At 38.5% G+C, this 25,236-nt stretch overlaps 1 protein-coding gene across 3 annotated transcripts in view; it reads right to left on the bottom strand.

Moving 5' to 3' along the window:
- Window positions 1-25,236, bottom strand: part of akt3a (v-akt murine thymoma viral oncogene homolog 3a) — a 180,571-nt gene that overhangs the window by 67,919 nt on the left and 87,416 nt on the right. For all 3 annotated transcript variants that reach the window (XM_062059028.1, XM_062059027.1, XM_062059029.1), the window contains exon 3: window positions 18,673-18,798. In XM_062059028.1, coding sequence (XP_061915012.1) covers window positions 18,673-18,798 — 126 coding nt within the window. The remainder of the gene's footprint in view (window positions 1-18,672; window positions 18,799-25,236) is intronic.

The following is a 25,236-nucleotide window of genomic DNA, read 5'->3' as shown; positions in this document are numbered from 1 at the left end:
TTGCAATGACAAAAGCATGGAAGTGGTTGAATTTGTAGCGATAATACTCCCTGATTTTTAAAATCTACTTATTGTTTAAAATGATATTCTTTCCTTTTACTCCAAGGTCCCAGCAGGCACAAGACATTAAAAAACGTTCCTGACGTTGAGCAACTCAAACATAACGTTGAAACATGCTTTTTGATGACATTTATTAAATGTTGGGTTCGGACGTTGATATGACCTTTGAAATTTGGTAATTTCCCAACCAACAACGTGGATCCAACTTACAAATACAATATGACTATTTTAAAGGACGTGTATGTATAATAACCTACTCAGTGGCCTAGTGGTTAGAGTGTCTGCCCTGAGAAAGGTAGGTTGTGAGTTCAAACCCCAGCAGAGTCATACCAAAGACTATAAAAATGGGACCCATTACCTCCCTGCTTGGCACTCAGCATCAAAGTTTGGAATTGGGGGTTAATTCACCAAAAATGATAACCGGGCGCGGCCACCGCTGCTGCCCGCTGCTCCCCTCACCTCCCAGGGGGTGAACAATAGGGATGATGTTTGATAAGGAATTATCGAGTTCGAGCCTATTATCGAATCCTCTTATCGAACCGATTCCTTATCGATTCTCTTATCGAGTCCAGATAGGTTGTTGTATATGGAAAAAAACACACAATATTTGGTTTAACAAAAGCTCACTTTTATTATATAATAAAAAAATAAAATCTAATAAATAAATAAATATTGACTGTTACCCACCTAAAAAAATTAAATAAAATAAATACATATTGACTGTTGTTACCCAAAGAATATTAAGTGGGATTTTTCAGAGAAACAAATATATACAGTAACACAAAAACAACCTGTCTCTGTGATCACTATAGGTGTATAAATAATAATATAGTGTTAAATAAAATCAGTCCCTTGGGCACAAAACTGAAAATAATACAGCTCTCCAAAAAGTGCACTTCTGCTGCTATTTGACATAACGGTTTGTTATGATGCTTTGACATTTTTGCACTTTATTTCTTTATTGAAAGAAAATTCTAAGAAGAGAAAAGTTGTTTGCAAATGTGGTTACAATGCTAAAAAATGAAAAGTTAAAGCTAAAAAAAGAAATACACTTTATTGAGTTAACATTATTTCTTTATGGGGGAAAGATGTTATGAGCTAGAGAATATAACAACTACACTACCCAGCATGCAACGGGAGTTACGAGCATGCGCAGTCACCCCGAAAAGTGTTGCATGTTGCCACGCTGTGAAAGTAAACGTCAAGAACTCAGCCAACACGCCTCGTCTGCATTATTTATAAATAGACAGACAACACATATACAGTGTGATTTTGTTTTGTTTACCAGGAAAGAAAAACAAAAGTTAAAAAAGGGAGATATGTTGTATGTGCTGCGGTTGCATTAAGAACGTTGCGACAGCTGCCGTAAAGGAGGTGTGTTGCTAGCCTGGTTGCTATGTTTCCGGTTGGTCGTAAAAGTGTTCGCCATGTGTTTTTACCCTGCTAAAATCTCTCAGTAAAGTTATTCGTTGGATTATACCTTTTGTTTCTAACTTTATCACACCTTGGAGCGCTTTTTCCCGTCCATTGTTTTCCTGCTTTCCCTATCTGCGCCTAATGACTGAGCTACATGACGTAATTTCTTGTGATGTCCCACGGAGCATTTCTGGTCGGGACGGGATTCCACTCTTTTTCTTTACTATAGTGGTCTCGATAACGGGTACCGGTTCTCAAAAAGGGATTTGAGTCCGAGGACTCGGTTCTTTTCTTATCAAACAACCGGGAAAACCGGTTTCGAGTATCATCCCTAGTGAACAAAGGGATGGGTCAAATGCAGAGGACAAATTTCACCACACCTAGTGCTTGTGTGACAATCATTGGTACTTTAAGATTAAGATTAAAGAACCAATGATTGTCACACACACACTAGATGTGGTGAAATTTGTCCTCTGCATTTGACCTTAACTTTAACTTAACTCAACGTTGTATCAATGTCTTGAGCCTGCTGGAGTAAGCTATTCCTTTTATACAAAATATGAATAAAACATTCAAATATCACAAAACGTGACGACGGAGAAGTTCCATTGTAAAAGATTGCAAGTCCTGGAAATTACGTAAATTATGCGCATGCGTGGACCTATCGGCTTTTCCGGAATTGGTCGGGAAGTGACAAGCCCTACTAGGAACAAACTGTTTGTTTTGTGTGCCTGCGGCTTTAATGCTGATGAGTTGTCCATGCCACACATACTGTGTGTCTCCAAGGAGTGCCAATATACACTTTATTTACTTTTTACACTGTAATTATGCATTTGTCCAACGTATATGTAACATACAACAACATAACATTAGGGAGCGGGACAAGAACAAATGTTGGCAACGCTAGCATAAAGGGGTGCTCTGTCACGCCAAATTTCTTCCCGCTACAAAAACCTTCCCTCCCCCATTTACTTTCGGGGCTGCGTCCAATAAAATCACAAAGTTGCCGGGGGTCCTTAACCTGCACGCGACTGTCCTGCTTCGCGCCTGTACAAAAAAAAAACAATAATCGATTTCTTCAGATTCCAGCAGCTGTCAAAGACGAAGTATCCTTCCAGCGACGGGCAGTCAAAGCCGAAGTGCTATCGATCGCTGTCAATGACGTAAGAGGAAACATGACCACGGAAGTAAATGGGGGAGGGAAGGTTTTTGTAGAGGGAAGAAATTTGGCGTGACAGCTCCAAAAAATTTATTTACATCTAAAATCACGATTTGTATTTATTCTGATTCTAAATTAATTAATTATTTTCGAGAATTGATTAAAAAGAAAAACAATATATACATATAATAATATAAATACATATAAAATATAAATATATTTTGTGATTAAAAACATTGAACAGCTATCATTGTTATTATTATTATTGATACTGTTGCTTTAATACATTTTTGTTTTTTTAATTTCTTTTGTATTATATTTGTATGTTTTTTCAACTGCTTTGTAAATTTCTAACCTAATTATTGTTAAACTGGTATTGCGTTGAAGTTGGGGTTGCTCTATTTTCTTTTATTCAATTAATTAATTTTCTGTGATTTTCATAAATAACATTTAAAAAATATATTTTTTAAATGAGCACATCAGCAGCCAAAAGGAGCTTTTGTAACCTGTAACGCGGGGGTGTCCAAACTACTCAATTTGGCCCGCATGAAGGCAGGAGTCCAATAAGCAATTTTAGCACATGTATTTAAGCACAATGATTACATAAAAAATACAAATTGTCAGTGGTCTAATAGCTGCCATTTCATCACCATCTGGTGGCCAATGGAAGTAACTCAAGTCAATGACCATTAATTGTACATCAAAGTTAATATGTGCAAAGTGTATACCTCTATGACCCAATACAAACAACCTTCCCGAGTCATGGTGCATGACTGCTCGCCGTCTGTTCGCTGTTGCGAAAAAGGCTAAGTATCGCTCTATCTGTGTGCTTTTAATTGTTCTACAGCTTTCTTTATCACTTCTCAAACATATTTAGTGGTACTATTTAACTTGCAAATCACCCGATCTCTGTCCCACCACCCTTTCCTCAGCTAGCTAGCTGCTAAGCTAGCGCGGAGAAAGGCAGCGCCGGTCAGAAGGTAAGTAGGAAGCTACTCCCGCAGACCGCGACCACTTCCCTGAGGACAGCAGGAACTTCACTCGGTGACAGAAAACACTGTGAGTAATGGCTTCCTGCGCGTCTTGCACCATACTCACGGAGAGGTTGGCTCTGCTAGAGGGCCGTGTCCGCCAGTTAGAGCAGAGTAATGTCGTAACTTTAGATGTTGCGGACACATCTGCTAGCGTTAGCTGTAGCGAGCTAACTAGCCCAGCTTGTAGAAGTCCTAAGCGGCCTACAAGCTACGGTGTACCGGTTGAGACGCATAATAGATTTAGCTCTTTAGCTAGTCCTACACCCCAGTCTACCGGGCACCACACCTTAGTCATAGGGGACTCCATCACCCGAAACATAAAGCTTAGCAAACCAGCCACAATAAAGTGTATCCCCGGGGCCAGAGCACCTCACATTGAAGCTAATCTTAGGGAGCTAACTCGCAACAGGCCTAGTAAACACGTACGACAGGCTAATCGCACCACTAATTATGCGAATATAGTTGTACACGTTGGCTCCAATGACACTAGAATGAGACAGTCAGAGATTACAAAGAGAAACATAGCCAGGACTTGTGATCTCGCCAGAAAGATGTCCAGGCATCGAGTAATTGTCTCTGGCCCTCTGCCTGCGAGAGGCAATGATGAGAGATATAGCAGATTAGTCTCGCTTAACAAATGGCTGCCTATCTTCTGTAGGCAACAGGGACTAACGTTTATTGATAACTGGCCCTCTTTCTGGGGCAAACCAGGCTTGCTGATGAGAGACGGCCTTCACCCTAACCAGGAAGGCGCCATCATCCTGTCTAGAAACATAGACTACTATTTAAGTCTCATTTGACTGACTACACTAGAGCAAGCCCGGTCACAGGCAATTACAATGTCTGTTAGTCCGGGTGAGGAGTCAGTTAAGCTAGAACTAGCCAGCGCCAGGCTGGATAATCCATGTACGCATAGCAATTCTCTTAGAATAATACACAATTCACATAATGTTTTTTCTGTTGTGTCTGTGTCAGAGGTGGACATGCATTCTACTGAGGTGGCAAATTATGATAAGTCCAGTCTATTGCAGCACCAAGCAAACAATCGGAAAATTCCCGTCATATCAATTCCTAGATATGGTCGAAACTATTTAAAGTGCACTACGCATAATAAACGCAACATTGTTAATATTGCCACTACGGATAATCTTAACAAAAACTCGTCAAAACAGCCCAATACCTATAATATGGGCTTTTTAAACATAAGATCATTGTCTCCCAAGGCGTTATTAGTTAATGAGGTCATTAGAGACAACAATCTTAACGTCATTGGTCTTAGCGAAACCTGGCTCAAACCAGACACATTTTTTGCGCTCAATGAGGCATCTCCTCCTAACTATACGAATGCGCATGTTGCCCGTCCTCTTAAAAGGGGAGGGGGTGTCGCACTAATATACAATGAAAATTTCAACCTTACCCCTAACCTAAATAATAAATATAAATCGTTCGAGGTGCTTACTATGAGGTCTGTCACACCGCTACCTCTCGACCTGGCTGTTATCTACCGCCCCCCTGGGCCCTATTCGGACTTTATCAGTAAATTCTCAGAGTTCGTTGCTGATCTAGTGACGCACGCCGACAATATAATCATAATGGGGGACTTTAATATCCATATGAATACCCCATCGGACCCTCAGTGCGTGGCGCTCCAAACCATAATTGATAGCTGTGGTCTTACACAAATAATACATGAACCCACGCATCGCAACGGTAATACAATAGATCTAGTGCTTGTCAGGGGTGTCACCACCTCCAAAGTTATGATACTTCCATATACTAAAGTAATGTCCGATCATTACCTTATAAAATTTGAAGTTTTGACTCATTGTCAACAAGCTAATAATAATAATAACTGCTATAGCGGCCGCAACATTAATGCTGCCACAACTATGACTCTTGCTGACCTACTGCCTTCGGTAATGGCACCATTCCCAAATTATGTCGGCTCTATTGATAACCTCACTAACAACTTTGACGATGCCTTGTGCGAAATTATTGATAGTATAGCACCGCTAAAGCAAAACAATTCTCGAAAAAATTGTTGCACAGCAGCTAAATGAACACTTGGTGACTAACAATCTCTGTGAACCTTTTCAATCCGGTTTCAGGACAAATCACTCTACGGAGACAGCCCTCGCAAAAATGACTAATGATCTATTGCTAACGATGGATTCTGATGCGTCATCTATGTTGCTGCTTCTTGATCTTAGCGCCGCTTTCGATACCGTCGATCATAATATTTTATTAGAGCGTATCAAAACACGTATTGGTATGTCAGACTTAGCCTTGTCTTGGTTTAACTCTTATCTTACTGACAGGATGCAGTGCATCTCCCATAACAATGTGACCTCGGACTATGTCAAGGTAACGTGCGGAGTTCCCCAGAGTTCGGTTCTTGGCCCTGCACTCTTTAGTATTTACATGCTGCCGCTGGGTGACATCATACGCAAGTACGGTGTTAGCTTTCACTGTTATGCTGATGACACTCAACTCTACATGCTCCTAAAGCTGACCAACACGCCAGATTGTAGTCAGCTGGAGGCGTGTCTTAATGAAATTAAACAATGGATGTCCGCTAACTTTTTGCAACTCAACGCTAAGAAAACGGAAATGCTGATTATCGGTCCTGCTAGACACCAACATCTATTTAATAATACCACCTTAACATTTGACAACCAAACAATTACACAAGGCGACTCGGTAAAGAATCTGGGTATTATCTTCGACCCAACTCTCTCGTTTGAGTCACACATTAAGAGTGTTACTAAAACGGCCTTCTTTCATCTCCGTAATATCGCTAAAATTCGTTCCATCTTGTCCACTAGCGACGCTGAGATCATTATTCATGCGTTCGTTACGTCTCGTCTCGATTACTGTAACGTATTATTTTCGGGTCTCCCTATGTCTAGCATTAAAAGATTACAGTTGGTACAAAATGCGGCTGCAAGACTTTTGACAAAAACAAGAAAGTTTGATCATATTACGCCTATACTGGCTCACCTGCACTGGCTTCCTGTGCACTTAAGATGCGACTTTAAGGTTTTACTACTTACGTATAAAATACTACACGGTTTAGCTCCAGCCTATCTCGCCGATTGTATTGTACCATATGTCCCGACAAGAAATCTGCGTTCAAAGAACTCCGCCTTATTAGTGATTCCCAGAGCCAAAAAAAAGTCTGCGGGCTATAGAGCGTTTTCTATTCGGGCTCCAGTACTCTGGAATGCCCTCCCGGTAACAGTTAGAGATGCTACCTCAGTAGAAGCATTTAAGTCCCATCTTAAAACTCATTTGTATAATCTAGCCTTTAAATAGACCCCCCTTTTTAGACCAGTTGATCTGCCGTTTCTTTTCTTCTCTCCTCTTCTCCCCTGTCCCTTGCGAGGGGGAGTTGCATAGGTCCGGTGGCCATGAATGAAGTGCTGGCTGTCCAGAGTCGGGACCCCGGGTGGACCACTAGCCTGTGCATCGGTTGGGGACATCTCTGCGCTGCTGACCCGTCTCCGCTCGGGATGGTTTCCTGCTGGCCCCGCTGTGGACTGGACTCTCGCTGATGTGTTGGACCAACTGTGGACTGGACTTTCACAATGTTATGTCAGACCCACTCGACATCCATTGCTTTTGGTGTCCCCTAGAGGGGAGGGGTTACCCACATATGCGGTCCTCTCCAAGGTTTCTCATAGTCATTCACCGACGTCCCACTGGGGTGAGTTTTTCCTTGCCCGTATGTGGGCTCTGTACCGAGGATGTCGTTGTGGCTTGTGCAGCCCTTTGAGACACTTGTGATTTAGGGCTATATAAATAAACATTGATTGATTGATTGATGGTGCAGAAAAAAAATTCAACCAGCACAAAAATTTAACAAACATGGTCACACATAACACATCATGCACATTGAACGTTGTGGATATTATAAATGTCTAATCAGCATTAAAAAAAATCAAAACTACACCCATTTAAATCCAATCCAAGAAATGATGGGAAAAATGCAAAACACGCTCTGCACACATATCCATGTTTGGCGCATTTTAGCTGCTTGAATTTTCTGGTGCAGTTCTCCAGTGGTTTACTTCTTATATAAATGGAATAACTTTTAATTATGCTTTTAATGATGTAATGTCGAATGTGTCCAACCTGTCATGTGGTGTGGCCCAGGGTTCTGTTTTGGGGCCTGTTTTATTTTTGTTGTATAATGATGCCGCTTGGGAGGTTGATTAGTAGTTTTAAAAATGTTTGTTATCATTTCTATGCAGATGATATTGAACTGTTATGTTCCTTTAATGATTCGGAGTTTCACTTTTCTGGAGTGCGTATGCTGTATTAAAAACTGGTTGTCCTCAAATTTCCTCCAGATAAATTCAAACAAAACGGAAACTCTGATAATTGCTCCCGATAAAAAGATCCCCCTGATCAAGAACTGCCTTGGTGCTCTGGGTGCATCTGTTAAAATTAGCCTCAGAAACTTTGGGGTTGTGTTTGATCAGTCAATGTCTTTGGAGGGTCACTGTCGTCAACTGACCAAAAACTGTTTTTATCACCTCAGAAATATTTCTAAAGTGAGAAATTTGCTGTCAAAATTGGATCTCAAAATGATAATTCACACGTTTATTTCATCTCGCAATGACTATTGCAATTCTCTTTTCACACTTTTCTAGAGCTGAAACGATACCTCGAGTAACTCGAGTAATTCGATTACAAAATGTATTCGAGGAATCTTCGCTGCTTCGATGCGTCGTTAAGTTACTTTTTTTTTTACGGCATTTTGTCTCGTTCAGTAGTCAAAGCTCACGTTTCGCACGGACTGTTTAGGTATTGCACAGTGTGTTTACGTCACAGATCATACGCCCCCTGCACTGCACGACACCGCTCTTTTAAATACGCTTGAGTTTAGAAAACTTTTTCGCCGACATAACTTGCAATGGCAGACGCCGCAGAAAGCAGTGAACGAGACTCGCCATAGCAAAACGAGGGAATTAAGAAGCGACTAAAGTTGTTTAATGTGTGGGAACACTTCACACTAAAATCGAAGGAAAACGCAGTCGTATGCAAACATTGCTAAGTGTAGCTCGCATACCACAATAAAAGTTGCATGCTGTGGCACCTGTCGAGAAAGCATCCGATTGAGGGACATCCAGAGGCGTGGTGTGTAATTTATTATCAAATGTAAACGCAAAAGTTGTGTTAGTTAAATAAATGTTATTCATTATGATAACCAGGATGTGTTCTTTCACTCCGGCGAAGTCATCAAATGCCGCCAAAAGGTGTTGAAAACTAACAATGCTATCCGAGCTGTCGTGTTCAATTAGCCTTTCATTAGTAACCACGCGAAAGTAGTCGTGCAAAGTTATTCAAGTCATGCAACCACATGCTACTTGGATAGCTTGCACTTGCACCCACTATAGTCTCTATAGCATAGGCGCCGATCTACATTTCTGCCAGTGGGTGCTCGGACGGGCGGTAAATCTGACGCTACTTTTCTGAGCATGCGCTGTTTTTGCTTAGTGGTGACTCACCACTGGTTGCACATTTCAAATGCAGTATTAAAGGCACTACTTAATCCACTTTTTATATTTGATATAATGAAAACTGTTCTTATTGTTTTATTTTTGATACTAAAAATATAGTTTTATTTTAACCTTCTCAGGGAATATTAATTTTGAACTAACTTTATATACATGTGTTTTCATCTCAAACATGTTATGATGGCAAAATGAACATTGATTACTATTTTGCATGCTAAGAATGCAATAAACTGTATTGCATTCTTACAATTTAAAACTGTCGTCGTCATTATTAAGTGGTTTGTCTTTTTATATTGTTTATGTATTGTTGGCAGGTTGAAAACAGCTCAGCGGATTTGCGTGGAGAAAACCATTTAAACGGCACCGTATAATAATCATCAAAAACGCACGAGAGACAAGAACTTCGTTTATGCGGTCACACCACACAGCACATAGGGCTGTGAGCGCACCTGTTTTTATTAGCACACACAAATTGGCACAATCAACCACGGGCGCACTTCAGCTGTGCGTGTCAGCCTTCAATAACGAAAACAGGCGTTTAGGAAATAAAAGACAATTAGGCCAAACGCAATAATTGAGGGCACATCTTAACATGTATAAATAAACCTTAATTAAGCAAAAATATTGCTCCTGCCCGGCTGCACCAAATAATAATATAAATCCATTTAAGAAAGTCAAAATACGAATAAGACAACAAGAGAAGTTACCCACACTTCTCTTTTGTAAAGTAAACTTGTACAGCCGATATGGGCATCTACATCAACAATAGGATTTGCCTGAGAAGATGGACAAAACAAATAAAAAATCACTAAATACAAAAAAAAATTAATCAAAAATATGATTTATTCGATTACTCGATTAATCGATCGGGCCATTCGATAGAATACTCGACTACTAAAATATTCGATAGCTGCAGTTCTAATCTTTTTAACAAGTCAACGCTAAAGAGACTTCAAGCTGTACAAAATGCGGCTGCCAGACTTTTGACCGGTGCACCCAGAACAGCCCATATCACCCCCGTTTTATCCAGTCTTCATTGGCTCCCAGTTAAATTCCGCATTGAGTTTAAGATTTTAGTCCTGACATTCCGTGCGTTGCATGGTGGGGCCCCTCAGTACATCACTGACTTGCTATGCCCCTACTCTTCAGTGCGCAGCCTGCAGTTTTCAGGCCAGGGTCTTCTAAAGATCCCAAAAACTCGTTTTAAAACCTGTGAACACCTGGCATTCCAGGCTATAGCTCCCAGACTCTGGAACAATTTGCACCAGTCCCTCCGTGATCTTGACTGTGTTGAAACTTTAAATAAATATTAGAACATTTCTCTTTTTAGTAAAGCTTTTAGTTATTGCACCTTTTAACTATCATTTTCAATCCACTTTGTATCCTTTTTATGATGTTGCCCCTGTTGTTGTTTTACTTCACCTATGTTTTGTACAGCGCTTTGTGATTTTATCTGTGCCTTACTTGATATTTCTGACTGATTAAAAACTTTAAGGAGGTCGTTACGGAAGTAAACAATGTAGGGGTTGAATTTATAACCATTAATCCATCCATTTTCTACCGCTTGTCCCTTTCAGGATCGCGGGGAGTGCTGGAGCCTATCTCAGCTGCATTCGGGCGGAAGGCGAGGTACACCCTGGACCAGGGGTCACCAACCTTTTTGAAACCAAGGGCTACTTCTTGGGTACTGATTAATGCGAAGGGCTACCAGTTAGATACACACTTAAATAAATTGCCGGAAGTAGCCAATTTGCTCAATTTACCTTTAACTCTGTTATTATTAATAATTAATGATATTTATCTTTGTGGAAACACTGATCATCTTAATGATTTCTCACAATAAATATATATAGAAACAGATAAATATCAATATGCAACACTTTATTTTTATATTTTCTCTAAGTGCACATTTTTCAAATTGAACATTTTCAAATTATCACTTTTAAGACAGTCTTGTGAAATCACAATATCCCATTTTAACTAGCTAGCCACTAACATTATTTAACAAATCATGAATTACTTTGCACCATGTTTGTACAAATAATAACTCATGTAAAATACAAAAGTAAACTCTCAAATTTTTAAATCATGTCACACTTTGAACTGGACACCAAATCTGTTATCTGTTTCTTTGTCAGTTAGTGGGAAGCCTGGCATTGCATGCTGTTAACTAGTGTGTTGTACTCTGATGTGTAACTTGACACTGCAACTCTGAGTGAGTCTTGCAGATGTGCATCAGTGAGGCGTGTTCTGTGTTTGTTCTTGATGAAGTTCATGTCAGAAAAGGCTGATTCACAAAGATAAGATTTTTCCTCATTGTTTGCGGAACCTTCTTAATCTTTTGGACATATTTTCACAGCAATCTGGCCTTAAGCTTAATTATGATAAATGTAAAATGTTAAGGATCGGAAATCTAAAGGGAACGTCCTTTCGAATGGAATGCAAAGTGCCTGTTTTGTGGACAGATGGACCAGTTAACATACTTGGTGTTGTTGTCCCAGAAAATCTGGAAGATCTAGGCTCAGTAAATTATGATAATCGACTAAGAAAGCTGGACAAAATTATGCAATTATGGAAAGGGAAATCCCTAACCTTGTATGGTAAAATGTCTATTGCCAACTCGTTAATTATTCCTCAATTTATTTATTTGTTTTTGTCATTACCAGCTCCATCACAAAACTTTTTTAAGATTTATGAGCGGAGGGTCTTCGATTTTGTCTGGAACGGCAAACCAGAAAAGATTAAAAGAAAGGTTTTGTACAAAGAGTATGAATATGGGGGCCTGAAACTTCTCAACCTTGAAGCTATGTGTTTGTCTTTAAAAGCATCAATTGTTCCAAAGATGTATTTAAACATTGAGTGGTACACAAATGTCCTGTTGGACAAAAAACATGTACTGTATCAAAAGAAATTGTATCCTTTTTTACAAGTGATCCCCTCCCAGAGAGTCTGCTGGGAAACATGGCGGGGTTCATAAAGGAAACAATCCACTCATAGTGGTGTTTTCAATTTTATGTGCCAGAAAAAAGAGACGATATTTTGCAGCAGTTAATATGGATGAACTCTAATATTGTAATAGATGGAAAGCCTTTCTTTTGGAAAAATATGTTTGAAAGAGGAATCATTTTTGTCAATGATATTATCAATGAGAATGGTAAAATTATGAAGTATGATGAATTTAGAGCTATGTATGGTGATGCTTGCTCAAGCTTTTCATTTTATCAACTAACTGGAGTAATTGGGAAAAGATGGAAACAAATAATTAATTATGGAACTACTAAATTATTAGTTTGTAAACCTCTAATAAGAAATTCTAGTTGGCAAAAAGGAACTAAAATAAATAGAAAAATATATAATTTTTATTTAATAAAGAAATCTTTGAAGGCTGCCTCATACAACACAAATGGAAAATGGGAGGACTTTTTTGACTGCCCGTTGCCATGGGATGCCATATTCAAACTAATCTATAAAACCACTATCGATGTGCAAAATCGTTATTTTCAAATTAAAATGATTTATAACTTCTTACCCACAGGGAAAATGTTAAAATTATGGAATATGACAGAGTCAGATGATTGCCGATTTTGTTGTCAGGAGCCTGAATCCACCCTGCATTTGTTTTGGTATTGTCATATTGTGTCTTTGTTTTGGGTGGAAGTTCAAAAAATGTGTTTAAGAATTGGTTTGTTTATGAAGCTTAATGTGGTTTCTGTTATTTTAGGAGAGTTCATTGACAATCATGATTTAGTCAATTTAATTATAGTACTCTGTAAAATGCTTATTTTTCAGGCCAAAAACAGATATTCACTTAGTATTATTTTCTTTAAAACATTTATTCAGTATTTTCTAACCTTAGAAAGTTACATGGATGAAAACGATAATGATGCCAAAAAACATTAAAAAAAAGATGAGAAGTCCTCAAAGGCTTATTTTGAAAGTATAATTATGTTTATAGATTATATGATATCTGTTGTTGTGTTCCCTAATTTGAGTGACCTGGACATAATCTGGACTCTACATAAATGCTTATTTTGAAAATGTAATTTTGTTTATAAATTATATGCAATCTGTTGTGTTCCCAAATTTTTTTCTGTGTACATGAATGAAGGTGTGTGTTGCTGAGTCCGACTTGGACATTATCTGGACTGGGCCTGGTTTAAAAAACCCTTTAAACAAATCTAATTTCATTGACAACCTGGTCTGTTGAAGATAAGGCCCTTTTTTTTAAAAATAAAATAAAATAAGATAAATAAATAAAAAACATTTTCTTGGATAAAAAAGAAAGTAAAACAATATAAAAATAAATACATAAAAAAATAGTAATTAATGAAAATGTTAGTGGACCAGCAGCCTATACAATCATGTGTGCTTCAGGGACTGTGTCCCTTGCAGATGTGTTGTCTATGTTGTGGGAACCAGAATATTGGTAGCAGAAAGAAATAACCCCTTTTGTGTGAGTGGGTGTGGACGAGTGTGCATGGGGGAGGTTGTTTGGGTTGATGCACTGATTGAAAGTGTATCTTGTGTTTTTTCTATGTAGATTTAATTTTTTTTTAAAATGTAAAAAAAAAAAAAAAATTATTATTATTATTATTTATTTTTTTTTAGAACAGGCCCCCGGGCGACTCATCTGGTCCTTACGGGCGACCTGGTGCCCGCGGGCACCGCGTTGGTGACCCCTGCCCTGGACAATCGCCACCTCATCACAGGGCCAACACAGATAGACAACATTCACACTCACATTCACACACTAGGGCCAATTTAGTGTTGCCAATCAACCTATCCCCAGGTGCATGTCTTTGGAGGTGGGAGGAAGCCGGAGTACCCGGAGGGAACCCACGCAGTCACGGGCGAACATGCAAACTCCGCACAGAAAGAACCCAAGCCCGGGATTGAACTCACCAAATATAATAATTATATATATATGGATTAAAAGTGCCCCATTTCATGAGTTTCTCAGGATATGAGCTGTCTCTTGGCTAGTAGTTGTTCGCAAAAACTTGGGTTTCGAGCTTCCCCACCGCTAGTTGGGAAAGCGAATATCACAGTGAACCCTGTAAGATCCAACCAAAACATTCGGTGTCTCACTCGACTCCTTGTTAGCTATAGTTAGCCAGACATAATTTTGTGGAAAGGGAGAAAGTGAGTGAGAAGGAAAGTGCTGAGAAAAAGAAGCAGATGACATTAATTGAATTAAAAAAGGAACTCATTAAAACAACATGACACTGGCGAAGAAGTGCAAGGTGTAGCGCTAGTATGCATCATTCTACGATAACGCCAGCCAAAGACGGTAAAATATTATCTAAACAACAAACATTTATCTTTAAAAAATGTATTGTTTTCGATACAAATGTAATATCTACACATTTGTTTATCTTTTTAAAAGGCATCTCACAATATAATTGTGCTGTTTTAAGGGGTCCAAGCTCAAATTAAATTGATTTTTATTAATTTCAATGCGGACAGTGTTTCACAATAGAACATTTTCAGGGTATGAGTTGCGTCACAGAACCAATTAAACTCATATACCGGGGCGCCGCTGTATATTCATGATTAGCTTACCACGTGAGACGCTCACTCAAAAAGCTGATGTCTCTCACTACACATGCACACTGGCTCCCCCTCCCTTTTCCTTGCTAATCCAGTCACTAGTCAGGACTCAGTCTGTACACATTCATAACTTCACAAACAGAACTCTCTTCAAAAATGCTTGGAAGGGAGCCACAACAAACCTGCATAAGACTTGGAAGCCAAGGGTTACTGACGCCCGCTTTAGGGACTCTAGGGATGTTTGTTACTATAATAAAAAAGTCACTTTTCCAAATAAGGGACCTTTAAGTGATGTACACGATAACCAAACAGTTCACAAAGTGCATTTTATGGTGATGACTTGTCCTAAAACTATCATTCCTATACAGTCATCTGCCTGAGGTTGTCTACCATGAGGCGAAACACTCGTTTAGCACCTATCAGATTATGTTGAGTAAAAACCTATAAACAACAAAGACAATACACCAGCGTGCGCTTATTTATTTATCAAGAGACATATGCCGCATTATAGACTCTGAAAATGTTTAATCCGTCATAATCATGGGCAGTAATCAAACTAAAAGCGCCTCTGTGCTGACACCATGACCAGTTTACAATAAAACACACATTGATAACAGTGTAGGGCTGGACGATTATGACAAAAAATAATAATCATGATTATTTTTTAATAATATTGAACTAACGATTAATAACAAAATTATTCATTAATTTGAAAACATGAGCATTTATTGTACCACCAAAACTCAACTTTAAATACAGGGTGTTCCAGAACTCTTGGGCACTGAACTATGAATGGTAGTAAGATGAAACTGGTACCATTTTAAAAATAAATTCATTAAGTTTTTTGTAATGCTAATGGCTGATCTATGTGCCTCCCCTTCCAAAAGACGTGGATGAACTGAAGTGTGCCGTGTGACCAACAGTGCTCACATTGAACATCTTTGAACATTCCATGAAAAATCTGGGATTGCAAGCTTTCAGAATATATCAGATGCGTTTTTATACCCTTAATAGATTTCGAGATATATTCAATGTCAAAATGTGCCCAAGATTTCTGGGACACCAAGTATAATTTCAAAGAACAGATATAAATTAGTAACGAATAAATAACAAGTAAAATATTAATAATAGAAACTACAATTAAAAAAATCAACAATAGGGATATGATAAAACAACAAAATTACATTGTTCTCTTTAAAACATTTTTACAATCCGTTTTTCACCTTTTACTCTTATTTTACCACCATAGAGTGTGTGCTGCTGCTTTGAGTAAGGAGACGCCTTGAGGCTGTTTAAAAACAAGAGAGAGAGAAAGCCTCTCGAGTTGTGACTTCTGTCCTGTTTTTACATTGATTGTACATCGATGATGTCGTTCACAACAACACAAGCAGTTGAGATGGGTTGTGGGTGGCTAGATTGTTCTTGTAAGCTTCAGCTTCGCATTTTAGCCACTGTTTCAAGAGGCCGTCTCCACATTGTTTAGTTCAAGACGTGTTTCGGGGATGAATGAATGAGCAGTACCGAAGACATTGTTTTCCCAAACAAATGTCCCTCGGCCTTACAATGACATAATTTAATTTCGCATTTATGCCAAATAACAATGATTTTCGTTTTATTGGCCAATTCTGTGACAACGCGTAAATGCATAACTTTTTTTGTTGAGTTTAGTGATTTATTAGGTATACTAGCTCTAGTCTGTATCAAATAAAAATTAGTAACCAGGGTGAGATGATATCCCAATCTTCTAGTAGACGTGGTTTTGTTTTCACTCATACGTTTCGCAGGACTTTGCATGTATGTAACACGGCCAATTTATGTTTTTTGGGGGTTTTTTCCGATTATAATATTTTCATGATCATAAGAAGCGGGAATCGAAATCGTTCCATTAATTGTCCAGCCCTACAACAGTGGTTGTGATCCTCTGCATTTGCAGTTTGAACAATGAGAGGCATGGCTGGTTGTGCCAAGAGTGAGAGGATTTCAAAGGAATCCTGCTACAGTAACTCATTAGCTGGTTAATTGCACATGTCAAAGAAGCTGTGGAGCTTGTTAGTCAGGTGCAAACACGTGAATTACTGACTAATGCTTCATTACCGAATCATCTGTAAGGCACACCGATGAAATGGCGTAAACTGTGTACCATTTGACTGTAGCACCCACCTGTTTAAATACATGTGGGGGAAATTCTGCATTTAAAAATAAAAATAAAAACCATGAAAACAAATGAAAGTAATAGAATAGAATAGAAAGTACTTTATACCATGTATGAATGTACAGTATATACTGTATAAGGTGTAATATATATTGGTGGTTCTTATCTTTTTATGGCTGTTAATTAGAGACAACAGCGTGCATCTACTGTATGTTACATTTATTTTTCAACTCACTTATGTAAACAACTTACGCAATGTATGTAACATGTACGCAACTGCGCCAAAGTGTACACGTTATTTCCGATCCTTCAACAATCGCTATTTCTTAGGATTCAATATATATGCATATATGTATATTAGGGCTGCAACAACTAATCGATTAAATCGATTAAAATCGATTGTTAAAATAGTTGCCGATTAATTTAGTCATCGATTCGTTGGATCTATGCTATGCGCAGAGTTTTTATTTTAATTTTTTTTTTAATTAATGTTTTTTTTGTTTTTTTTTTTATTTTAATTTTTTAAAATAAACCTTTATTTATAAACTGCAACATTTACAAACAGCTGAGAAACAATAATCAAAAAAAGTATGGTGCCAGTATGCTGTTTTTTTTCAATAAAATACTGGATAGGATAGAAATGTAGTTTGTCTCTTTTATCCGATTATTAATCGATTAATCGAAGTAATAATCGACAGATTAATCGATTATCAAATTAATCGTTAGTTGCAGCCCTAATGTATATATATGCATATATATATATGCATATATATATATGCATATATATATATATATATATATATATATATATATATATATATACACATATATATAAACACATATATATATACACATATACACACATATATATATATATACACATATATATAAACACATATATATATATACACATATATATATATACACATATACACACATATATATATATATATATGTGTGTGTGTGTATATATATATGTGTGTGTATATATATATGTGTATATATATATATGTGTATATATATATATGTGTATATATATATATACATATATATATATATATACACACACATATATATATATATACACATATATATATATATATACATATATATATATATATATATACACATATATATACATATATATATACACACACACATACACATATATATATATATATATATATATATATATATATATATATATATATATATACACACAGTATATATATATATTACGTGATTGTCTGGAGCGGAGGCAGCAGGTCTGCGATGTGGACATACTTTAATATATCTGAGGTTTACATGCGGACAGCGATCTAAAAAAATGTGCAATGTGCAAATATAACACCAGAAAAAGATGCTAGATTTACTGCTAGTCATTTTTGATAAGGGAAAAAAAAGTCACTAGAAGGATTTGAGAAGTCTTTAGAAACCTGAAAAATTCTCAACAAAGTACAATGTACAATAAGCAGCAACAATTGAAAAATAGAGCAAAACAATATAATATATGAAAAAACATATGTTAATACTAATCAATAATACCACATTTGTTTTAAAATGTATGTACACATTTAGCCTTTTTTAAAGAAAAATATATGCATCATATATGCAAAATATATGATGTCATGTTGACCACACACCCGACACGCCCATACCGCCACAGGTATGTTGGCAATCTGGGGGAAACCCTGAAATGTTTCTACTTATTCTATACAACTTTGAGAAAATAGACGACATTTGAACGTAAGAAATGGGATGTGGACGACGGGCACATACTTGCTACAGAGAAGTTATTCAGCGGGTAGGGAAGGTCGGCGTCCTGAGGTTTCTCCTTGTAGCCGATGAAAGAGCCGTCCGTCTTTAGCAGGAAGTAACGTGGCCGCCAGTTCTTTATGTATTCACCTGGAGACACAAAAACAGGTAAGTTTATCTCCAATGTGTCTTACATTATAATGATGAAAGACTGTGAATGCAGATCTGACTCCCTCGACACTCCGCTGTGGCACTTGTCTGTCGAAGAACCCTTCATCACACAACAACACTGTAGTGTACACACACACTGTATGTGTGTGTATCTCCCGCCTGCCAGATTCCGATCGGATTATCATGTAAAATATGACAAAAACATGTTTACAAGCGCTCAACTCAAACTGACCATGCCAGGAGTATCATCTGGTTGATACATGGGCAGGTGTCGAGGTCCTGACCCCTCTCAGGCTCGACACACACTATTTGGAAGCTGGAATTGAGGTAAAATGAAATAGGATTACATGTGGAATAACCCTTGTCGGAGGTCAAAAAAACCCAAAAAACATCTGCTGCCCAGTTGGTGTCAAAGCTGGCACGGAGGTGGCACCGCAGTTTTTTCCGATGACCCGCCGCAGGATTATGCCAGTGCCAAACATTTTCGGGCTGATATCACTCACTGCAAACACATTTGGACAAGAACGGCGAGTACTAAGTAGGCAGCTACGTTGTGATGAAAAACAACAACAGAAAAGTGACACTCATCTTAACACTTTCAAGTGCCAGGAGCTGTGTAAACATTCCACTAACTCTTCTCAAACAGAAATATAAAACAAGAACACAGAAGGACACAAATGTTCTCTACTTCAACCCATTTTTAATTAACCATTCCTCCAGCATACGCCTGGTGGAAATAGACAAATGGCATCTGTGCACAACACACACACACAAATGTGGGTAACAGTTCTGATCACCTTTTTCGGGGTAATTCACCACGAGAGGAGAATAGGCAACGTGTGTATGTGCGCCTTCTATTTGTGACATCCATTTAAAGCTGGAATGACAGCAGGCCGCGCTCGTTAGCACGTCGCGGAAAAAACACCTGCTCCGCCGAAGGGACCATGTGACTGCAGGCCCTGCCGGTACCTTGGAGTCCTGTCGACTGTGGAGGTGTGTATGTATGTGTGTGTGTTTGCTCGCGGAGCAGCTGATTTGAGCCACCACACAGATAAGGAAGTGCAGTTGGGTGCCAAGGCATGGTTGTGATTACTAAAAATCACACGTTTCCCCCCTCTCAGTCTTTATTTCTCTTCTTTTTAACAACTCCACCCACTCAATCCCCCCACACACATTTCCTCCTCCTGTCCTCACAGAGGCAAAGCATATTCTTTGGATGGCTTGCTGCTGATAAACAGAACAATGAAGGGGGTGGAAAAGGGATGGGGAAGGAAAGGTGTGATCATTGCTATGTATGATTGAAATAATGCTGTACTATAAAAGAGGAAATGAGATTTTGCAGTTTTTATATAGTCAAGTCTTCTGCTCCTGCAAACAAAAAGGTGAAAATCTGTCAAAACATGCTTTTTCTCATGGTGGCACTGTTATAAAACTCTCCTAAGTTGGCTGGACTTGAAGATTTTTTCACACTACAACTCAACGCACTCTGGAAATAACCTGCTGTAACTTTGGGGTGTTTGGCCGAAACACTACCAAATCTGGTACACATCTTTAGTTGACTGATAAGAACCTGTCTGTAAAATTTAAGCAAAATTGTTTGGAAAAACATAGCTGCCATCAAGCAAAAGCAGGGCCACGGGCAGACTTGGCAACTAGAACTGTGGGGACCGTTCCTGGTTCGATCCCCACCTTCTACCAACCTCGTAACGTCCGCTGTGTCCTTGAGCAAGACACTTCACCCTTGCTCCTGATGGGTCGTGGTAGGGCCTTGCATGGCAGCTCCCACCATCAGTGTGTGAATGGGTGAATGTGGAAATAGTGTCAAAGCGCTTTGAGTACCTTGAAGGTAGAAAAGCACTATACAAGTATAACCCATTTACCATAACTCTTTGGCACCGTTTATACTACACACCAAATCTGATTTTTCTTGCCCCCAAGTGACAGATCAGGTATTTTTTTGCCAGTCTAAATGCTCCAAAGTGCTTCAAATGTGATATTTTTGCATCAGATACAGGCCACATCAGGAGGTAGTCTGAATCGGATTGGAATCCCATTTTTAAAAATGTGACTGCAGTGTAATCGGAAATGCGACCTGAATGCAACCGGATTGTGACTTTTACATAATCTTTGGGCAAACTACCTCATTTGTGTGCACAGGAAAAGACGCGACCCGCCAGTGGAAGTGGATACGTCATCACAACATCCGGTTTCGGTGAGCAAAGTATTTTTCCGGCGGATGAATTTTCGGTGCATCACTACAAGTCAATAGTGCGCAAAAAATAAGCTACATGTAATATATGAAGATATATACATTATATAATTTAATTCCAAAGACATAGCAATTGTTGATGGACCAGAATGGACGGGTATGCTCTGGCGTATTAGCTTACATGTTACATACATTGTGTAAGTTGTTTACGTAAGTGAGTTGAAAAGTAAAGTAGAGGACGCTGATTAACAGCCATAAAAAGAATAGACCCCTCCCAAGTATAGTACACTATATATATCCATTCATACTTTATATTATTTTCACATAAAAAACACAAAGTTTTAAGGTGTGACGACTTTTATTTTATTTTGTAGTAGTAGAAGAAGCGACTTCCTTGTTCATTACCGGAATGCGGTCAAGTCAACTTTCTTTTTTTTAACTTTATCGAACTGCACAACATGCAAGTGATGTCGAGGGGCCACATTGGGGCCTGTGCGTGTTTTTAATGGAGTCTGATCAGTATCATATTTTACAGTCAGCTGGAAAACAAATGTGATTTAGAAAAAATCTGATGTATGCCACTTTGGTCTGTAGTGTAAACGTAGTCTTTGCCAAATTTAAAAAGAGTTTCGCAAAGGCCTGGGCGATTATATGATTACGATCGATGATCGTGATACATTTTAGGTTGATTGTGGTTATCAGCTGTGAGCATATATTAGCTGGATCAAACATGGCAGAAATGTTCGTGACAACAGTCAATTGGAATCTATCTTTTACTGCCCTATTTCCGGTTACAAGGTACTCAGAAGTAAATAAAATCATAGAATTAAAGGAATGACCGAACTTGGAGCTAAATGTGCAGCTGAGGGCATCAAAATAAATGTCATCCATAGCCTGGAATTATCTAAGGCCCGATCAACGGAATCATGGACGGAATCAAGCCAGGGGGCAGCACTGCACCCCTCTCAGGCCATCTATGTGCCCCCGGGACAAGCGGCCACCTCAAACTACAGAATTAACGCCAAAATACAGAGCCCAACAGTTTCCAAATGACTTCTATGTGTCAGGTGATACATATTTTTTGCAAATATGATGACTAATTGCCATCCAAAAGCTATATGAAACACACCTAACGCTAAGGCTTGCCAATTGTGGAAGCAATCATCGATATTCATTAGTAAGTTAATAACTTGACAGGTTATATATATTATAGTTGGACCACGAGTGTTGAAATAATAACTGATGCATCCTTATGTGTGCTTTCTTTTACTTGAAACTCTAAGCATTTATAGTTATGGTTTAAGTTCATTTTGAATATGCATACAATTACAATATGGAACATAGCATTTCTCTAGTTTCTCATTACATGTCTATAAAGGAATTGGAAAGAGCAGAATATATTTAATCCTCCCCCTTTTCCACTAAAAGTGTGTTCACTGCCCGTCCTCAAATTGTAACACAAATTAAATGCATCAATAATAAATATTAAAGTTCTTGTGAATAAATATTTATGTAAATTATCCTTCACGAAATGAGATGAATAAGATGATCCCAAAATGTTTATCAGGATTTTTTTTTCTTTATACTCGGTACACACTTTAAAGCCAAAACAGTTTCTTAAACTGGATCATACCAGTACATTGATTGACTTTTTTGCTTATTGGTACATTGTTATGTTACTGTGCTTTTTCTTTCCTTATTTTTAATTTGATTTATTTGCATTGTGGTTTACACGGTATATTAATAAAATGTTCAACTAATCCCTGGTTTATTTGGTTTTTAGTACATATGCTTCAAAACTGGCATGTTAAAAACAATATTAAAAAAATAGAGATTAGATGATATAAAAAAAAATAATTGTGATTATTTTTTTGCCATATCACACAGCCCTAGTTTTGCATTCCTTTTTAAAATTGTGTGCCCAAATTGCCCAAAGTCATTGAGCATTTGTCTTATGATTATAAAACTATATCACATGTATTGGAGTCTCTCAAAGCAATACAAAATAACACATAAGCAGTATCTATTACCAGCTGTGTAGAGCTAAAGCATTAATGACAAGAAAGTGTTCTTGTGGCCTAAAATACCTACATGAACATCAAACAAGATAGGAGAAAAAAGATAAAATGCATGAGGAGAAAAGTTAAAGTGTTAAAAACTATAATACAACTGGCAGTGCTGAGTGGCGAGCTGGTCCAAGTCCAGTCATTTCTCTGAGTCACTTTCAAGATAAAGTGTCCGAGCAAGAACGCCTGTTAGCTGGCCACTTCATCGCTCAGCTGTCCAGCACAACAGAAACATTTTAGCAATGCTTCTGGCCCGCACCGAGAGGCAAGTGTGTATTTGCGCATGTGGGTGGGTGTGTGCGTGTCTACTGAGGGCTGGTGGGGGCAGCCAGGGGTGGCACAGACGGCGAGCGGAGATGGACAGTTGTCCGCGCTCAGCTTCCAAACCAACGGAAGCACGAGCTAAGCGGAGTCGATCCAATGGTGTTCTGTCGAGCAATCCCATCTTGGCCCGACCTGTAACGAGTCCAGCGAGCTCTCCCTCTCTGGACAGCTTGTCTGGGGAGCCACATGTCTCCCGTTTGGACCGCTGCAGAAAAAGACAACAGCCGGTTTCCTTCCCACACCATTTCTCTCTCTCTCTCTCTCTCTCTCTCTCTCTCTCTCTCTCTCTCTCTCTCTCTCTCTCTCTCTCTCTCTCTCTCTCTCTCTCTCTCTCTCTCTCTCTCTCTCTCTCTCTCTCTCTCTCTCTCTCTCTCTCTCTCTCTCTCTCTCTCTCTCTCTCTCTCTCTCTCTCTCTCTCTCTCTCTCTCTCTCTTTAGTTTCATTTAGTTTTATGCACAACGTCCTTTTCCCGTAAGACCAATTAGTCAATACTAAACTATACGTCGCTGCAGACAACAGGAGTCTTTTGTTTCTTCGAACAGCGGGAGATCCGTGATGGAAGAGAGTGATGTGATCTGAAGGATCCAAGAAGCAGGAGGATGAAGAGAAGAAAAATACATTTTTTTTTGCACAGTCTTTCAAGACTTAATTGGCTCAAGAAAAAAGACAACATGTTGAAATAGTTTTGCAGCACTTGTCCATCTAGTGCACAGGTGTCAAACTCAAAGCCCGGGGGCCAGATCTGGCCCGCCACATTATTTTATGTTGCCCGCGAAAGTCTGGAAATAATATGCGTCTTTTCTTACTTTCCATTTTGACAGAATAAAATGTACTGCAAGCAATTTCATATCTTTTAAACTTGATTTCTTTAAGTTAACATCCAAAAAGTACCTAAATATCGCCTTGACCCATGATTTTGAAGCAAGTTATCCATTGCACTGTAAATTGATTTTCATAGTAAAAAACTGCCAAAATGTAACCCTATATAAAAACAAAACTGTGGTATCGTTTTTCCATTTAACAACAACAGATTTTATAGTAAAAACTATGGTAGAGTTTTTTCATTGTCACTGATATGCTGTAAAAAACACCAAAATGTGAAATATACAGATTTTTTTTATTTTTATAGTGTACATAAAAAATATAATAAATTAAAAAACTGTATATATAGTCATATTTGTGGAGTTTGCATGTTCTCCCCATGACTGCGTGGGTTCCCTCCGGGTACTCCGGCTTCCTCCCACCACCAAAGACATGCACCTGGGGATAGGTTGATTGGCAACACTAAATTGGCCCTAGTGTGTGAATGTGAGTGTGAATGTTGTCTGTCTATCTGTGTTGGCCCTGCGATGAGGTGGTGACTTGTCCAGGGTGTACCCCGCCTTCCGCCCGATTGTAGCTGAGATAGGCTCCAGCGCCCCCCGCAACCCCGAAGGGAATAAGCGGTAGGAAATGGATGGATGATGGATGTTATTCACTGTTACAACCATAACTGCCATGTGGCCCTCAATGAAAATGAGTTTGACACCCCTGATTCTAATGTAACATTTTCACTCAATTACCCTGTTATTTTTCTTGTACGGGGGAGATTTCCACAAAAACATTCAGTGGAGAAGTGGGGTATGGGTCTTGATAAGGCATTTACCAAGTGTGGCACAGTGAGCCTCTCCTCAGAGACAGTAATAGTTCTGCTTACCCCAGATGTAGACTTTGTAGAAATTCCAAAGTAATTTATTTTGGATTTGACAAAAGTGAAGTTAGTTTAGTTAGCATGTTCAAAAATTATAGGAATCAGAAATACTTCATTAATCCCCTGCT

The sequence above is a fragment of the Entelurus aequoreus genome, linkage group LG09 (assembly GCF_033978785.1).
Source record: "Entelurus aequoreus isolate RoL-2023_Sb linkage group LG09, RoL_Eaeq_v1.1, whole genome shotgun sequence".
In the NCBI taxonomy this organism is placed as follows: Eukaryota; Metazoa; Chordata; class Actinopteri; order Syngnathiformes; family Syngnathidae; genus Entelurus; species Entelurus aequoreus.
Note: the sequence above shows the minus strand (reverse complement) of the source record. Positions and strands in the feature narration are given on the sequence as shown.